An 18,865-nucleotide genomic window follows, 5' to 3' on the forward strand; every position below is an offset into this window, starting at 1 on the left:
ATGAGAGGGCTCATACTACCAAATCTTTGTAAATTTTACTCCACTGTGTAACTTATGAAATAACACTACGTACCGTCTCCAATGGTGAAGTTTCATTTCGTTTCCTCTTGCTCGTGTGGACGCTTCACTTTTTTTGTCAGACGGTGTACAAGCGACAAGTTTATGATATGTGTTCTAGAAGCCACAAAGCTGTTACAGAGGTTACATTGTCACAAGAACGTGCTTACCCTGGTCTGCACGACGCAGTTCCTGTCGGGCGAGAGCGAGAGCCGCACGTAGGAGTCTGGGCTGTCGGCCAGCTCCTTGGCCTCCAGCACGGTCACCACCAGCTCGCCACTGCTGCTCGTTCCCGGAAACACAGAGAAACAAGCTGTTAACTGAGTGTACGTTCTGCCGCGGAATGAGTCAGTTGACACAAGAGTTTTCTGGCGATGCCGACGCGTCGTATTGTAAACTCACTACTGTACCGACATTTCGGCCACAATGATTGTTTCCTTCCCCTCAATCTACTGGAAATAATTTTTGTCCAGGGTCCATTATACAGGAAGATTCAGAATTCCTATTACACAGTTATAGGTATTGTAGGGGTGTCTCAGGACAGCAATATTTGGTAATAATCACATGTTGCAAATTGCTCTGTTTGGAAGATAAACGACATTGAAAGAACGCCAAAAGATACGCTGCAGCTCAACAACAACGTATGCTCGATGTAGAGACCACGAGTTCCGTTGCACAAAGTTTACCTGAGAACAATGTACTCATGCACATGGTCCGAAAGTCCTGAACTGTCCTGTATGAGCTACTCTGTAGCCATTTCACGGGCAAGAAGATCGTCCTGTGGTTCCACAGGAGCGTCGTAACAATACTCTTTATGTAGACGCACAGGAAAAAGTCTAGAGGTGTTATGTCGGGCGAATGCGGTGGCCAACGAAACGGTCTACAGCGACCCATCCGCCTGTGCCCGAATGCTTAGTGAAGGTGCTGACAGACGCAGAGCGAAAAGTGGACTGGAGCGCCATGACGCTGGAACTACATCATCAGGCGAGTATGCAACGGCACATCTGCCAAACGCTGCACCAGTACGCCTTGTAGGGAGGCCAACTAGCTGTGACCAGTTAGACGGGGCGGTACAGTACATGGGTCAATGAGATGACCGTGGATAATACCAACCCACACGTTACACCGAAACGATGTTGAAATCCATGGGATTGTCTGCCATGAAGGTTTTTCTCACTCGAAATGTGGCTGTCACGAAGGTTGAGCAGACCTTCGTTTGTGAAATGCACTTCACCTGTAAAAGAATGATTCGAGGAAAATCTGGAACGTCGACACAACGGTGTAGGAACCGTGATAGGTACGTGGCGCAGATTCAGCTTGATTCAGCACATGCCCCATTGTAGGTAGTATGGGTGAAGCTGCTGCTCTGGAACACATCCACGGAACCTGCGATGTTGCGGGTACTCGTCGACTGTTTGTGGGCGAACAGTAGAAGGACTTACTCTCCAACGTCAACAGCGCGGCCTTGAAGGTGCCGATTTCCTGAAGCTGTCGTCCCAGTTTTGCATAAATGGCATGTGATGGACAGGCACGACCTGGAAATCGTTTTTGATACAGGCGACCGTTAATCGACCATTTTGTCCACTTTCATCGTAGATGAGCAACATGTCGGTACATTCGGAAAACGTATCTGTAATGCACCGCCTTTTTCTATCACTCAGTGGCGGCTGATGTACATGGGCGTCAACTCATTGGACTGTTCTCTGACGACACTTGGATGACGTCACACAAGACATCAAATGAGATGAGACACCGACCTCTATCAATGTGTATTGCCTTCCCATCATTCAGAGTCGTTTATCTTCCTAACGGCGTATTTACGGACATGGTTTACTACTGGATATTCCTGTCCTGAGTTCCCTCTATAGCGCCCATAAAAGATAATCAAAAGAATAACGATATTACCTTTTAGTGGGTATTGCAATAAATCAATGTGGGAAGTTTCAAATTTGTGTTGTGCTGTGACTCGAACCCGGAGTCTTCCGTTTCTCATGAACATCCGGACACGTTCCCCGATGGACACAAATTTCCAACTTATTCGCGCACTACTGCCCATTACTCTTACTAATCGCTGTGATCACTGATTCCCGCAGGAGTTCGGGGGTGTTTGTGCATCTGTATGGAAGGAATCATTGGCCGTTTGGCCCTAGTTGTATTTAGAATGTCACATAATTTGTGAGGCGATTTTACGTGTGAAAACAAACTGAGAAAGCAATTGTGTCAAATAAAGACAAGGTTGGAGACCATGGCTTTCACATAGAATAAATTAGTGATGGTGTACAAAGAGCAGCCATAAATTGGTTTTAGGTGACTATTTAAAAAATACCGTTACTGGCTTCGAATTTTTCACAATTTATCATCAGACGGTTTTTTTTCTCGCTTTCATCAAAATAAATTATGCATTGGTTTCCTGTGAGTTGACCTAGGATAAAGAATAATTCAGAACTATAAACGTGTAACCAAATGGTTGCGCTACATATTTGTGTTGGAATGTAACTTAGGTGAAATGTCCATCTGGCGCATTAGTTTTTGCATTTTTCTTCCAATAAAGTACATTCTCAAGGATGTTTGTATTTTCACAGTCACAAACGTTGGGCTGCATTGTAAACCACTTTCGCTAGGTATGTTGTAAATCAAAACATATGGTGCACATTGAAATTTTTTTTGTGGCCGAACGAAAGTGGTTTACAATGCAGTGCAACGTTTGTGACTGCGAAAATATAAACATCCTTGAGGATGGATTTCATTGGAAGAAAAATGCAAAAACGAATGCGCCAGATGGAGATTTCACGCAAGTTTTATTCCAACACAAATATGTTCCGCAACCATTTGGTTACAACTTTCTGATTCTGAATTATTGTTTATCCTAGGGCAACTCACAGGAAACCAATGTATAATTTGTTCTGATGAAAGAAAGAAAAAAACCATCTGATGATAAATTGTGAAAAATTCGAAACCGTAACGGTAATTTTTAAATAAAGCCATCAAAAATCAGTTTGTTTCTGGTCGCTGTACACCATCAAAAATTTATATACCAAAAAATCTTGTGAACATGTGTCCGATTTTCGATCGTTATGGAAGTGGAGGAGAATGAAAACTACTCACATTCATTGATGATTATGAAGACAAATGTGAATATTACTTACCAAAATGCTGTGTCTGATCCATCCAACAAGAAGTGTTCAAAAAGTTCCCCACCAATCTCACTGCACTTGTCGACACATTGGATGATGTGTTGTGTTGCACATCGAACATGACCTCGGCAGGCTTTAATGCAGCCAGCAGCGTCGGTGATGGGAAAGACAAGTTCTTCAACTGGGACATCTTCGTAGCGTACAAAAATGGTTCAAATGGCTCTGAGCACTATGGGACTTAACATCTATGGTCATCAGTCCCCTAGAACTTAGAACTACTTAAACCTAACTAACCTAAGGACATCACACAACACCCAGTCATCATGAGGCAGAGAAAATCTCTGACCCCGCCGGGAATCGAACCGTAGCGTACACATCCTCCTTTAACCAGCCCTATAAACGTAAGTCTAAGGTGGTTAGGCCGGGAGACCTGGCAGGCCAGTTAATGGGACCGCCACGGTCAATGTATAGTTGAAGAAATGCGTTATTCAGATACTGGGATACTTGTCTGGTACAGTGAATCGGTGATCCATTATGTTGCAGTTACATTTGCTGTCGTTGCTGTAATGCCACGTCTTTCAAAAGTGCAGGTAGGTCTTCTATCAGCAAATGTGCGTATGCTGGGGCTTGTAAGGGGTCCATAGGCCCTTACTATAACTTTGCACTCGGCACAGGTCGATAGAGCGAACAATCGATTGTGACGTGTTGCGAGATCGAGTGTGGAGTTGCGCCAGAGTGCTTGGCGGGAGTAGTGTGTGTGTGTGTGTGTGTGTGTGAAGGCCATTGTTGAAATAGGGCTTTAACGGAGAAGGGTGTCGCCATCGCCGTGGTTAGACCCCTGTGTAATAGATTAATACCGGGAAAGTGATGAAGTATCATTACGAAAGTGATCAGTGACGTTACTAGTGCCAATATTTGGTTTCGCGTCTACCGCGCCGGCCTAACCTTGGATTGCAGTGTTGGATGCAGTGATGGATTAGCGTGTGACGATACTGGAAAATGTAGAAAGCCTGTGCTGCGATTAGCCGTAATTAGATATGTATGGCGAAGGCAGTGGCTGTCTCCCTTTTTGTGTTTTGAGAAGAATATAAGTTCGTAATTAGTAAAACTGTGTTGGTGTTCCTCATTACCAGACATTCAGTATTATAGTATTGAGCAGAACGAACTGGAAAGTAACAACTTCCGTAGCAGTCAATTCCGATTACCAGCCCCTTTAGGTTCACGGTCTTGTTAATAATAAATATCGGACTGCTATTCGATCACCACAGGTCGGGATAAAAACGGAGGTGTTACAGGCTGCCGTGCGATTTGGCAGAAACACATGCCGTATCACAGGATATCAATCACACCACATCAGACGTTCACTAATAAACTAACTTGGAATCTTGTTCCACTAATGTTATGTGGGTTCTCTATCGCCTATGATGAGAACTGTGGTTGTTCATGATACCATTGGGTGTATATGTAGCCTCATCTGTTAATAAAGTGTATTGCATGATGTCTCTGTGTGCTGCCAACGGTTCACAAAATTGTCATATGCTTACTGAAACACCTGGATACAGATGCTGGACGAGCTGCACATGGAATGGGTACAAGCTCTCAGAATGTAACGTAGGCTCACTCGCGTCTGTGGAATATCGAGCTGACGGCTAACTCGCCGTGGTGGTGGGATTCTGTTGTACCAGTGCAATAGTGTCTTCCCTTTCCTCAGCCGACTGGACGGCTTTGCGTTCTGATATTACGGGTACACTGGTTAGTGTTCTGCATTCACTTGATGTTCGAAAAAACCTGGAAAATGCCAGGCACAGGGGGTTCGTCGATCAGGGAAACGTCTCTGGTATTTTGTCAGAACTGCATGACCATTGGGAATGCAGTACCCGCCCACACACAACGTGTCTGCTTATTCTAGATGGGTGAACGTATGCAGCGTGTTGTTATTCACGGACACCACGGACTTCCTCAATTAAACAACACTCAAGCACGACACGCACACAGCCTCACGACTGCTCACTGATCCAACCCACAGCTGCACAGTAGTGATGGGGAGCTCGTGAATGAGTCGTTCAAATGAACGCTTCACTCCAGTGAAGTGTGAACTAACCACTCAATTTCAATGAACTGGTACTTCAAACTCTTCACAGATAGCACACTCCACGCTTTTGTCTAGGTCACTCACTCTCTTCCCCTCTCCCACAACATCGGCGCTACGTCACTCATTCTCCCTTCACTTCTGTCCTCCCTCTACTGCCTGTCGACGAATCACGCGGTGAAATACACTTAGAGCAAAAGTTGCACTTTGCTTTCCCACCACCTAAACCGGCGAAGAAACCCCAAATTTCACTACTTTTAGGCGATCGTGAGTTGCTAGCCATTGTCTAAGCGTGAACAGAAACAAAAACTGCTTGCCGAATAAAATAATGAGGGATTTTACCTGAAATCGTACCAATGACTACAGGTGACAGTTTACGTTTTGAATTTAGAGGGTTATTATTCTCAACAAAAATAAAATATACAGGAAAACTTCTGAATAATTACGTAACGTAGGTATATAGACTTTAGACAGTGGTAAACATACTCATTCCATTTTGGATTAAATTTTAAAAGGAACATAAAATTGGACTGCATTTCGTTGGTAGCTCTAGTTTTCAGTTCATGAATAATACAAATAAGGTTTCACTTGGCAGATGAAGACTTTTTTTGGCGCTTCATGAGAAAATGTCGAGCAAGATTAAACGTAATAGCTTCTTTATATGTGACATGCTTCTCTGTTTATCTTTCCTTTGTCCCCTTCGACCATGCTCCATTTAAGTTAAGGGGGTCCGGAACGCCCTATACTTGCAATGTTAAAATAACGCTTATAAATTACATCTTTCCTCACAAAGTATTTGATGTAGGAAGTTGAACTTTTTACAGATTATTTATTGGAATATGGGCTACAACTTAACACAGGGATTTTACAAAATTTTAGTTCAGTTATTAAAGATGATTTTTTTCAATTGTAATGAAAATTCACAACATTTTTTTGCAATTTTTTATTTATATATTCAAAACTATACAGTTTTTTTGGAAAAAGGCTGTGTTAAATTATGTAGAAGGTACTGTGTAACATTTACTGAAAGTTTGAAACAAATATGTTTGGAAGATCCTTAGAAAACACGTAATTAGTATGAGAAAATAAAAGTTTTGGGAATCGAGCGACAAAGATTGGATTAACTTTTTAGTGCATTCCAGGTCCATAGGATGGATTATCTTCATCCTCTGCAAACTCCTCCTCCAGCTTCCTCTTGTTCCTCCTCCTGTTTACTCTTGCTTGTATTTCTAGACTGTTTACAGCCCTGTCTCCAGCCCGAAGGCGTTCCTTGTCTAAAGCAAGCATCGCTCGTACCATGTTAGAACCTATCTTCATTCCCATATTTCTAAATACCTTGCACCTTACAATGTTGCCATCATTGAAAGTCGCAACAGCATCATACACACCAAAGTGAAGTATTTCTATTCCAAAAAATACAGTCTTGGGGATTCTCGACCATATAACACTATTTACACTTTCATTGGGGTTTTGAGTTTTTCCATGAATACACTTTTTCAACAGTTCAGGTGCTGCTAAGTCTCTGAAAATAGGTTTTATCACCTCCATTATTGCATGAGGCAGACTATGCTTATGAGTGTACACTTCACCAGTTAGCAATCCTTTGTTATATTTACACCAACTGTCTTCTTCTTTGGGACACAAGCTATGTTGGGGATTTTCATCGGTTGAAGAAGTATGAAAAAAAAGAGCCCAAACAGCCTTCTTCATTTCGTCGACACTTTGTGTATTTTGCCTAATAGCCATTCCATAATAGTTCTGTATTTTGTCAATTACACTGTCAGTTAACCTTCTCTTCCCATCCAACCCTTTACCATCACTGAGTTTTTGTTTTTTGTACGAAGCTTTCAGTCGCCGAAGTCTTGTTCCCATTCGCTTCTGTATGTGTGCAATACACTCAAATTTCTGCACTACAACATCATCACCATAGGGCTGCAGTCCTTGAACATGTTTGAAACTTTTAGAATCACCGTCACCAAGGTAATTAACATATCGCACTTTATCACACGCCTCAGAACGCTGGAATATACTGGCAACACCAGCCACTTCCATTCCTCCACTACTGCCACTATAGTTAGCTTTGCAATTATTTTCATGTGTACCTTTACATTTTTGTGGACATCTGCAATACTTTGATATTACTGCTACATCTAAAACTTTCCCTGTATACATACTGGTGGCAGATACTACACCATGAAGAGATGTGTGTCCCCGTTTATGCCAGGTACCATCGAACGCTGCAGTCAAATCTCTGTTACCATTATTTTCCATTACTGCCTCTTCCACAGCGTTCTTCATAGATTCTATACAGACATCTTCTACTTTAGACCCTATTAATTTATTATAGGTCGTAAACTTGGTTGGGGGATTTGGAAGATTCATGATGCCACAGAAAATTGCACCTGCAGTATCACCCTTACCAACTGAACGCAAGGAATAAACAAATCTAATGTTGTGTTCGTAGATTTTGCTACCATTTTCTTCAGTTGCAGTTACTGCAACACTGTTCCAAAAGGTGGTCATGTATGAACACTTATCACATTTCAGTTGTATTTCACTAGCAAGTCCTACGTGCTTTATTATGGAGAGTTCCAGACCAACTTCACTACAATGAATACATCTTACACAGTTTGAAAAAATTCCTTTGAGAACCGACATATCAAATATTTCATTCACATCCGATTCGCCCATAAAACACTCATAGTTTTCACTCATTGAACCAAGCTTCTTCTGTGAAGTATTTTCTTTCCCACTTTGACTGCTATGGGCAGGTGTACTTGAGAGGTTAGTTTCACTCACTTGGTTATCGTCTTTATTGTTTACAGTAATAACACATACCTTTGGCTTTCCAACATTTCTCCTTTTCTTAAAAGCCTTCAGAGGATTTCTAATAACTTTACTTTTACTCATTATTATACTTCAACAAAACAGAGACTCAAGAAACAGAATTAATTACGAATATTTTCGAGATAACGACAGAGTAAATAAAAATGAAACAATGGACAATCACACCAGCGATATACACTCCTGGAAATTGAAATAAGAACACCGTGAATTCATTGTCCCAGGAAGGGGAAGCTTTATTGACACATTCCTGGGGTCAGGTACATCACATGATCACACTGACAGACCCACAGGCACATAGACACAGGCAACAGAGCATGCACAATGTCGGCACTAGTACAGTGTATATCCACCTTTCGCAGCAATGCAGGCTGCTATTCTCCCATGGAGACGATCGTAGAGATGCTGTATGTAGTCCTGTGGAACGGCTTGCCATGCCATTTCCACCTGGCGCCTCAGTTGGACCAGCGTTCGTGCTGGACGTGCAGACCGCGTGAGATGACGCTTCATCCAGTCCCAAACATGCTCAATGGGGGACAGATCCGGAGATCTTGCTGGCCAGGGTAGTTGACTTACACCTTCTAGAGCACGTTGGGTGGCACGGGATACATGCGGACGTGCATTGTCCTGTTGGAACAGCAAGTTCCCTTGCCGGTCTAGGAATGGTAGAACGACGGGTTCGATGACGGTTTGGATGTACCGTGCACTATTCAGTGTCCCCTCGACGATCACCAGTGGTGTACGGCCAGTGTAGGAGATCGCTCCCCACACCATGATGCCGGGTGTTGGCCCTGTGTGCCTCGGTCGTATGCAGTCCTGATTGTGGCGCTCACCTGCATGGCGCCAAACACGCATACGACCATCATTGGCACCAAGGCAGAAGCGACTCTCATCGCTGAAGACGACACGTCTCCATTCGTCCCTCCATTCACGCCTGTCGCGACACCACTGGAGGCGGGCTGCACGATGTTGGGGCGTGAGCGGAAGATGGCCTAACGGTGTGCGGGACCGTAGCCCAGCTTCATGGAGACGGTTGCGAATGGTCCTCGCCGATACCCCAGGAGCAACAGTGTCACTAATTTGCTGGGAAGTGGCGGTGCGGTCCCCTACGGCACTACGTAGGATCCTACGGTCTTGGCGTGAATCCGTGCGTCGCTGCGGTCCGGTCCCAGGTCGACGGGCACGTGCACCTTCCGCCGACCACTGGCGACAACATCGATGTACTGTGGAGACCTCACGCCCCACGTGTTGAGCAATTCGGCGGTACGTCCACCCGGCCTCCCGCATGCCCACTATACGCCCTCGCTCAAAGTCCGTCAACTGCACATACGGTTTACGTCCACGCTGTCGCGGCATGCCACCAGTGTTAAAGACTGCGATGGAGCTCCGTATGCCACGGCAAACTGGCTGACACTGACGGCGGCGGTGCACAAATGCTGCGCAGCTAGCGCCATTCGACGGCCAACACCGCGGTTCCTGGTGTGTCCGCTGTGCCGTGCGTGTGATCATTGCTTGTGCAGCCCTCTCGCAGTGTCCGGAGCAAGTATGGTGGGTCTGACACACCGGTGTCAATGTGTTCTTTTTTCCGTTTCCAGGAGTGTATATTGAACCATCACAGGTTAGCCACAACACATACTTTATCTCACATCACTAAAATGTACCTGATGAACACGGACGTTAATAATAACACCATTTGACAGCAGTTTAACAGCGCCACAGTGGGTCACGCCCATGTAGAACACATTTCAAAAAAAATTTAAAAATAGTTGTAGTCTTCGGAATTGAATAAATTATATATCTATTAAAAGGTAATAGTCTGCAGATTCAGAAAACGCAAAAAATAAAAAATTGAACTTTTCATGATTTTGAGCCTTTCCGGAGCCCCGTAACTCACGTCAGAGGCTGTAAGACGCAAAACGTTGCGTGCACGTTATAGCATAGTTCGGCCATCTGTTGGTAAAATTATGAAGTATTACGAAGCAATATTGTACGAGCGAGGCGAAGCGAGCGTAGCCGTGGCTGAGCGGCGAACTGGACAACTTCGTCAGGCTTCCGTACTTCATGAATGAACTACTTCATTTGAACGCTTCACGGCAAAGAGTGAAATGAATGACGTAGTTCGCGGGAATGAACGAGTTCGACCCATCTCTACTGCACACTGGGCACACTTGCAGCTGTTGCCTCGGTGCGACACCACAGGGCTGCCATCTGTTGAGAACTCTCACAGCTCCAGTAGGACGGATCAGTCACCCGTCCCATTCCGAGCTGCGATGTCTCTTGCGAATGTTGTGTGTTCTGGAGCTGAGGGTGTGGCGGATCGCCGCCTGGCGGAGCTAGCTTCGTCGGCGGCCTCATCCGGCCCCCCACCTACGACAACCCGGCCAATTGACCCGGACTCTGAGATGGCTCATTCTCTGGATTCTCTGCCTTCGCCTGGAAGTACTGTCTCCTCCGCGGGCGGCTTGCCGCCGACGCCGTCCTTTTCTGCAGATTCTTCTGGGCGATGTGGTATCGATTCAGAAATCGATACCGCCGCCCTTAGGCGGTTAGATAGGGCACATGGCGCGTCAGGGCCCCCTTCGCGTGGGACCAGCCCGCGCGCGCCGAGGCAAAGTCAGGATTCCACTTTCCATCGTCCCTCGTCCGCCCTCGACATGCCGGACATTTCTGATGCGGTCAATGTCCCTGAGGAGTCGGACTGCGCCTCCCTTGGCGGCTTCATGGATGACAGCGACATCGCGGAGGGCCTGGAGGAACACCTCACCGCTCTCCGTGACGCTGCAGAGGAAGAGGGCCAGCAGGTCGACCCTGTCCGGCTTCAGACCGCCCTCTACCCCAACATGACTGCCGCGGCCGCCGACGGCGATACCGGGGGCGGGATGGAGTTCGATGACGACCATCGGCGCCCGGTCGCTGAGCGCCGGAAGCGGCAGTTAGCCTCCTCATCGGACTCTGAGGCCCCTCCGCCCGCTGACCGCGGGCACACCAAGAAGAAGAAGGTCGTTATTGACGCAGAGGGCTTCCAGGTGCCGCGCAAAACGGCTCCTCGTCGCCAGTTCACCACGTCCTTGTCGGACGTGCCCGTCAGCAATGCGTTCACGGCTATTGATGGTGCCGCGGACGCCCCACCCGCTCCCCCGCCCCCCCCACCGTCGGCCACCCCTCCTGCCCCCCCACCCATATCCATCCAACACAAGGGGCCCTTCAAGGTGCTTTTCGATCTCCTCACTACTCACACTGACTTCCCCTTCCGTATAAAATGGATGGGTAATGATAACTATCGCCTGTTTGTACAGTCCCCCGCTGACCTTGCTAAGTCCCTTATTATCCTAAGCAAGTTCAACGTCGGATTCTCCACCCCTCCTAAACGGACCCGCCGCCTCAGGGTTGTTGTCAGGGGGCTCCCTATGGAGTATTCTGATGATGACCTGCGGACGGCGCTTGCGTCCTTGAACATCGCCCCTACAGTTATATCCCGTATCATCTCCCCTCGAACCCAACGCCCCACCCCTCTCTTTTTCGTCTCTGCTCCTGACACGCTGGAGAACCGCCCCCTCCTCACCCTCTCGCTCCTCGATCACGTTAGCGTGACGATGGAGAAGCCGCGCTCCAGGAGGATGACCCTGGTCTGCTACCGCTGCCAGGGATTGGCGCACTTCGCGGGTGACTGCACCCGCGAGGTGCGTTGCGTAAAGTGTGCTGGTGGTCACGCCTCCTCGGAGTGCTCTAAACCCCGAGACGTCCCCCCCACCTGCGCCCGCTGTGGCGGGAATCACACAGGCAGTTATATGGGCTGCCCCAAAATTAAGTCTTTCAAGGCAAGCCAGAAACGGTTTGCAGGGACATCGGCGGCGGCCCGCCCGGGCACCAGTTACTCTGGTGCGCTGGTCGGCTCGGCGTCGCGGGCCCACCCCCCCCTTGCGTCTCGTTCCCATCCCGCCCCTCTGGGCTCCTACCCACCCCCGCTCCTCTCCCTCCCCATCGTACCCCCTCCAACAGCCTTCCCTCCCCTCCCCACCCAGCAGGTGTCAAGCACTGCTTCCCCCTCCTCCCAGCGGGTGTCACGCTCCGCTGTTCCTTCCCCATCCCCCCGGCAGGCGTTAAGCACTGCCTCCCCCTCTCCCATCCCGGTAGACTCTCAGCAGCACCCTCTCCCCACCCCCTCCTCTGTTCCCACCCCCCTTGGTGACCTCATCGCCACTGTTGTTGAGGCACTGACCTCAGCCATCTCCGCCACCTTCACCTCCCTCCTCCAATCCCTCCCACACCAACTTGCCACCGCCCTCTCCCAATCCATGTCCCCCATCGCCCCTCCCACTCCCATTCCAACCAGTCATGGCTGTTAGACATCACGGATTGACAGCCATGATCTGGAATGCCAACGATCTCCACAAACAACAGGGCGAGTTCCGACAGTTCCTCCTGGATGAGAGGGTTGATGTTTGCCTTGTTGCTGAGACGCACCTCAAACCCGGTGTTTTTGTCCGTGTAGCAAACTACTCCTGCTACCGGACAGACAGGCCCACCGCCTATGGTGGCACAGCGGTGTACGTGCGTAACTCCCTCCGCCACCACCCTATTCCCCTCCCCCCACTTCACACTGTGGAAGCCACTGGCATTGTCGTCCACACGGTGAGGGGTCCCATTACGTTCGTGGCTCTCTACAGGCCACCACGAGGCCTTCTCGAAACACCGGACTATGAAGCATTGCTGTCGCTTGGCAACGACGTCTTCGTTGGCGGTGACTTCAATGCCAAACATGCTGCCTGGAACAGTAGGTTAACCAACACATCAGGTCGTCGACTCCTCTGGGTCGCAGAGCGGCATCATGCCGCACCATCGGCCCGCACGACCCCACCATTTACCCTTCTGGTGGACGTGCCCCAGATGTCCTAGACATCGCAGTGGTGAAAGGTCTACCCCACCCCATCACTGCAGCCACCCGCATCGCTCTAGCCTCCGATCACCGACCGGTCATCTGTTCCATCGATCTCGCTGGAACCTCGACCGTGCCGAGGGAGGGCCTAGACATCCGCGGTATTGACTGGCGGTCTACCAGAGACGGGTCGAAGCAGCCCTACCCACACTACCTGCTGCCGATCACACGGACGCAGATCGTACCCTCATCCACCTCACCACCGTTGTGCTAGATGCTGCAACAGCAGCGACCCCTCCCCGTCCGCACCGGCCCCCGGATCATCTGCGTCCGCTCCCCCCCCACATCCTTGCTCTCATCACAGAGAAAAACCGGACCACCCGTGAATGGCAGCTCACTCGGAATCCGGCAACCAAGCGCCTCATCAATAGACTGCAGCGCCAAATCAAGGCTGCGGTGCAAGACCACCGCAATCAGGCTTGGGAGAACAAAATCTCTGCCATTGACCTGCGTGACCCGTCTGCTTGGCGGCTCACAAAAAGCCTTCTGAGACGAGGGCAACGGATCCCCCCCCTACAGGTCGGCAATGACTTTGTGTCCGAACCAGACGCCAAGGCTAACGCCTTGGCTGATGTCTTCGCGCGCAACTTCACCCCGGTCAATGACCCCATTGACCCCGACCATATTCGCCTGGTCACGGCACGCCTCCCTCAATTCCTTGCCGTCCAGGACCCTGAGGATGAAATCACCCCCATTAACGAAGAGGAGGTTGCACTGCAATTGCGGTACCTCAAATCCAAGAAAGCTGGCGGCCCCGATAAGCTGACGAATGCCCTCCTCAAGCAATTACCCCCAGCTTCTATTCCCATCCTGACGGCCACATTCAACAACATCCTCACAACCAGGCAATATCCCTCTGCCTGGAAACACGCTGAAGTGGTCGCCATACCAAAGGCTGGGAAGGAACTTCGTTCCCCTGCTAGCTACCGCCCCATCAGCCTCTTGCCCGCCATCTCCAAGGTGTTCGAGAGGCTGTACCTTAAACGACTGCTCATCCACATTGCCCGAGAACGAGTCCTCCCTGATGAGCAGTTTGGCTTCAGGCAGGGCCACGCCACCACTCACCAACTCCTGCGCCTAGTCGAAGAGGCACTGGACGCCATTGAACGTAGGGAGTACTTCGGGGCCATACTCCTCGACGTGTCCAGGGCGTTTGACTCGGTCTGGCACGAACGGCTGCTCTACAAATTATTTTCCCTTGGCTTCCCAGTGTCCCATGTACGGCTAAAAGCCACATACCTGGAAGGTCGCACCTTCCATGTTAGGATCCCTGACGGGAAATCCACGCGACGACGCATCAGGGCAGGAGTACCACAGGGCAGCGTACTTGGGCCGCTACTCTACTCCCTCTTCACAGCTGATCTGCCCTCTGCGCCGAGGGTACATTTAGCTCTCTACGCAGATGACACTGCACTCTTCTCTCGTTCTCGGAGTGCGGCAGTTCTTCAACAGCGGCTCCAGGGGGCTACAGATTCCCTAACCGACTGGGCTAGGACCTGGCGTCTGGCATTTAATCCCTCCAAAACCCAAGCCCTTATCATCTGCCGACGCCGTATTCCCGTTCGGCTCCCTCAGGTGGCGGTCCTTGGTACCCCAGTCCCCTGGACTCGTACTGCAAAGTACTTGGGTGTTACCCTGGACCAACGCCTAACCTGGCGCCCCCACATCGACGAGGTGCGTCGTAAGGCAATGGGGCGGCTATGCCTGCTCTACCCTCTCATCAACCCAACCTCTTCCCTCCCCACGCACCTTGCTGTTAGACTGTACACCTCCCTTGTTCGCCCCATCCTTGAATACGCGGTGGTGGTGTGGGGCAATGCTGCCCCCACCCACCTCCGCCGACTCCAAACTGTCCAGAACCGGGCTCTCCGGCGTGCCCTCCGCCTCCCCTTCGACTTCCCAACCCGCGAGCTCCACCTCCTGGCTGAAGTGCCGCTCCTTCGTACCCGCATCCTCTCCGCCGCCCACTCCTTTTACCACAAAACTCGTCACTCTCCTAATCCCTTAATCCTTTGCCTGGGCACCCGTGTTCACCGACTAGCCACCACTCGATGGCCCGACCTTTTATTTCGCCCCCCATGACCTCGCCTGCACCAGGCACCTCATCTCATGCCGACTACCTCCCTCACGTCATAGATTATTCCCCCCCACATGCCATGTCATTCGCTCCCCCAACACGCCTCCCCCTTCCCCCCACACTACCCCCAATGTTGGCCTAATCATGATAGGCCCTTCCTTTTTCCGCTTCTTCAACTGTCACCCTCTGACTTCTTTCTCTTCCCCCCCCCCCCCCCCCCCCCCAATTCGCCATTTCAAGACTGCCTGCCGCCGCCATCGCGTCGCCGCTACGAAGCAGACGAGGCCAGGATAATGGCCGTTCGCTTTCACTCACTCTCACTATTCCTCCTTCTGTCCTTTCTTCTGTAACTAATCGTAATTCCCGGCCAGTCAATTGGGCCGTTCGTTTTCCTTTTCTCTCACGGTCTCTCTTACTATCCTTTCCTCTTTCTTTAAAAAAAAAAAATATTGCACAAAGAATCAAGCAGAACAATAACGCCATGAAATTTCCCTAGCCAAACCGTCATGCCAGAAGGTGAAGCGCCTTGTTGCGCTAGTACTTCGCCCTCAGTCGAGGATATCTTCCTCAGTCCATTGTGCAGGTTCGTTCACCCGTCCCACAATTATTCTGTCCACCACAGCGCCTACACAGCATGTCGGTAAGTAATATTCACACTTGTGTTTATATTCATTCATGGATGTGTGTTGTCTTCAACCTGCTCCAGTTCTATGACGATCCAAAATCGAACATTTTGTTCATAGGACTTTTTCCGTTTATTGTCACATGTAGAAGCACCTCATAAATTATGTGACATACCTACTGAATCATCCTGTGAGGCAGCTACGTCATAACACCCCTTGTATCTCCCCAACCGTAATAGATACAAAGATGTCGTTTGGACAGTGAATTGCAGGGACAGGGGCTACTTGAATACATCACATTTCATGTTTGTGCTATTTTTTATTACAGAGATATGAGGTCATCTTTTTTTTTTTTTTTTTTTTTTTTTTTTTTTTTTTTTTTTAATGGAACCCCATGTTAAATTTTAGCGTAACATGATAGGCTTAAAAAGACGGTTTCAAATATGTGTACATAGTAATATTCAGGCGAATAATTTTTGAGACACAGATATGTTCTCGTATCGTGTTCGTCGTTGTCCAGTGCGACCTTTCCTGTTGACCACTGAGGAACTTAACAGGGAAGGCGTTGTTTTCCTGCTTCTCGATAACACCGCAAGATGACGCACGAGGTAGCTGGATAGAAGGGTATAAATGTGCTGCTGGGGTAATGAGACATCGCATTTTCGTCACAGTTTCTTGGGGCAGACATGTACACCAACTAAGAAAATTTAGATATGCTTCTAGCGTATGGTGGAAGCCGAAGAAATGCTGTCAGAGCAATAAAGCGAAATGAAGAGCTGTATCCTGATCGTGAGCGTCCTACGCGCCAGCTTCTTGCACGTATTTGCAAGAAACTACTTGAATCTGAATCATGGAACGCCATACAGAGGACAAGGCAGAAAACTGCAACTGGCGAGGTACATGAAGAGGGCGTTCTAGCCTTGGCGCATAACGACCCTACTGTTTCGTCGGGCGACGTACCGCCTCAGAATGTTCTAGCATATTGCACCGTCATAGATTTCACCCGTTTCACCTCTCATTACATCAAGCACTCTCCCGTGTGGATTTCGAACGGCGCCAGGAATTTTGCCGGTTTGCTCTGCAGCGCCTACAAGATGATCCAACGTTTTTTCAACGGGTGCTTTTTACTGATGAAGCGACTTTCACGAACCACGGTAATGTGAATTTGCATAATATGCATTACTGGTCAATAGAGAACCCTCACTGGCTTCGACAGGTACAGCATCAGCAACCGTGGAGTGTTAACGTGTGGTGCGGCATCGTCGGAAATGTCATTGTGGGGCCGTACGTAATTCCGGGTATACTAAATGGCAATAACTATGCACAGTTCCTGCGAAACGTTCTGGCCATTTTGCTGGAAGAGGTACCACTAACTACGTGTCAGTGCATACGGTTCCAACATGACGGCAGTCCGACTCACTCTTCCCGTGTGGCTACAGAGCTGTTAAATGAAAAGTTCCCGGATTGTTGGATAGGACGACGTGCTGCTGAAGTGAAGTGGCCAGCCCGGACTCCTCATTTGACCGCACTTGATTTTTTTCTGTGGGGAGCAATCAAAAAAATGGTTCAAATGGTTCTGAGCACTATTGGACTTAACATCTATGGTCATCAGTCCCCTAGAACTACTTAAACCTAACTAACCTAAGGACGGCACACAACACCCAGCCATCACGAGGCAGAGAAAATCCCTGACCCCGCCGGGAATCGAACCCGGGAACCCGGGCGTGGGAAGCGAGAACGCTACCGCACGACCACGAGATGCGGGCTGAGCAATCAAACATAGGGTGTATGCTCAAGTACCAACTACGCCAGACGATATGAAGCAACTAATCATCGAAGCGTGCGCTGATATCTCACGTGACACCCTCCCAGCCGTTCACAAATCAATCGAACGGCGACTACAAATGTGCATTGCAGCAGAGGGGAAGCATTTTGAGCACATGCTCCAGAAAAGTTTTGTATCATGTACAGTATGTATTTTGCATATTTGTGTGTATTTGGTTCGTATTGTGATCAGTAGTAAATATTTTCAAATAAAAAACAAATACATACGAAATAATTGTGACCAATAAGGGCTTCCTCAATTACATGTGTATTTCTGTTACTTAAAATGTATTAACATCTTGTAGTATTTTAATACTGTATGTTGTCTATTATTTTGGTATCACAGTTGTGAAATAATTGAATAATATTTGCGCGACATCATCAGTTAATTTTTGCGCAAAATATCGCAGTATGTATTACTATTGTCGGGTAAATGGGCGTGTTTGTGTAAGGACGAACTCGTGACGTTTACCATGTACTCTACACAACAGGAGAGGTCGCCTTCGAGAACGTCGCTTCGAAGGACGAACACGATACGAGAACATATCTGTGTCTCAAAAATTATTCCCCTAAATATTATGATATACACATATTTGAAACCGGCTTCTTAAGCCCATCATGTAACGCTAAAATTTAACATAGGTTCCATTTTAAAAAAGCAAAGATGGCTTCATACCTCTGTGATGAAAACTAGCACAAACGTGAAATGTGATGTATCCAAGTAGCCCATGTCCCTGCAATTTACTGTCCAAACGGCATCTTTGTATCTGTAACGGTTGGGGAGATACAAGGGGTGTTATGACTTAGCTGCCTCACCCTGTATATAGTATTTGGAAGACTTATCGCTGGTAATGAACTTATGTGTACGAAAGGTAGAGTTGTGATTTCAACAATGTGTGTGTGGGAACTGGGAATCATAGTGATTGATAATTGATAATAAATTGAGCTGTTGGCTAAGAGCACACGGTCATTGCCAGAGTCGATTGTGGCCGATGGATGTGAGCTCTGCTATTGGTTAAGCAACGTGACTGCCGAAAGCTAATTAGACTGCGGTAGTAGTTGACTAGTAGCTTACAACCTGTCGCTCTCGAGGCCGACGCAGAGGTACCCTGCGACGGGCGCCTCCTGGAGGTCTCCCAGCACGACGGACGTGTCCGAGCAGACCGACTCGCAGGAGGCGGCGCGCCGCAGCCCGGCCGGCACGTCGCACACCTCCAGGTCGGTGGCGGGCGCACTGGGGGCGGCTGGGGGCGGCTGCTGCTGCTGCGGCGGCGGCACTGG

The 18,865-nt window shown here is 48.7% G+C and overlaps 1 protein-coding gene across 1 annotated transcript in view; it reads right to left on the minus strand.

The window, feature by feature from the left end:
• The window catches only part of LOC124606176 (synaptotagmin-12-like), a 121,532-nt gene that overhangs the window by 35,533 nt on the left and 67,134 nt on the right, over positions 1-18,865 (minus strand). Inside the window, exons 6-7 of the mRNA XM_047138143.1 lie at positions 18,663-18,818; positions 228-339 (exon numbers count right to left, since the gene is read on the minus strand). Coding sequence (XP_046994099.1) covers positions 228-339; positions 18,663-18,818 — 268 coding nt within the window. The remainder of the gene's footprint in view (positions 1-227; positions 340-18,662; positions 18,819-18,865) is intronic.

The sequence above is a fragment of the Schistocerca americana genome, chromosome 3, assembly GCF_021461395.2.
Source record: "Schistocerca americana isolate TAMUIC-IGC-003095 chromosome 3, iqSchAmer2.1, whole genome shotgun sequence".
Taxonomy (NCBI): Eukaryota; Metazoa; Arthropoda; class Insecta; order Orthoptera; family Acrididae; genus Schistocerca; species Schistocerca americana.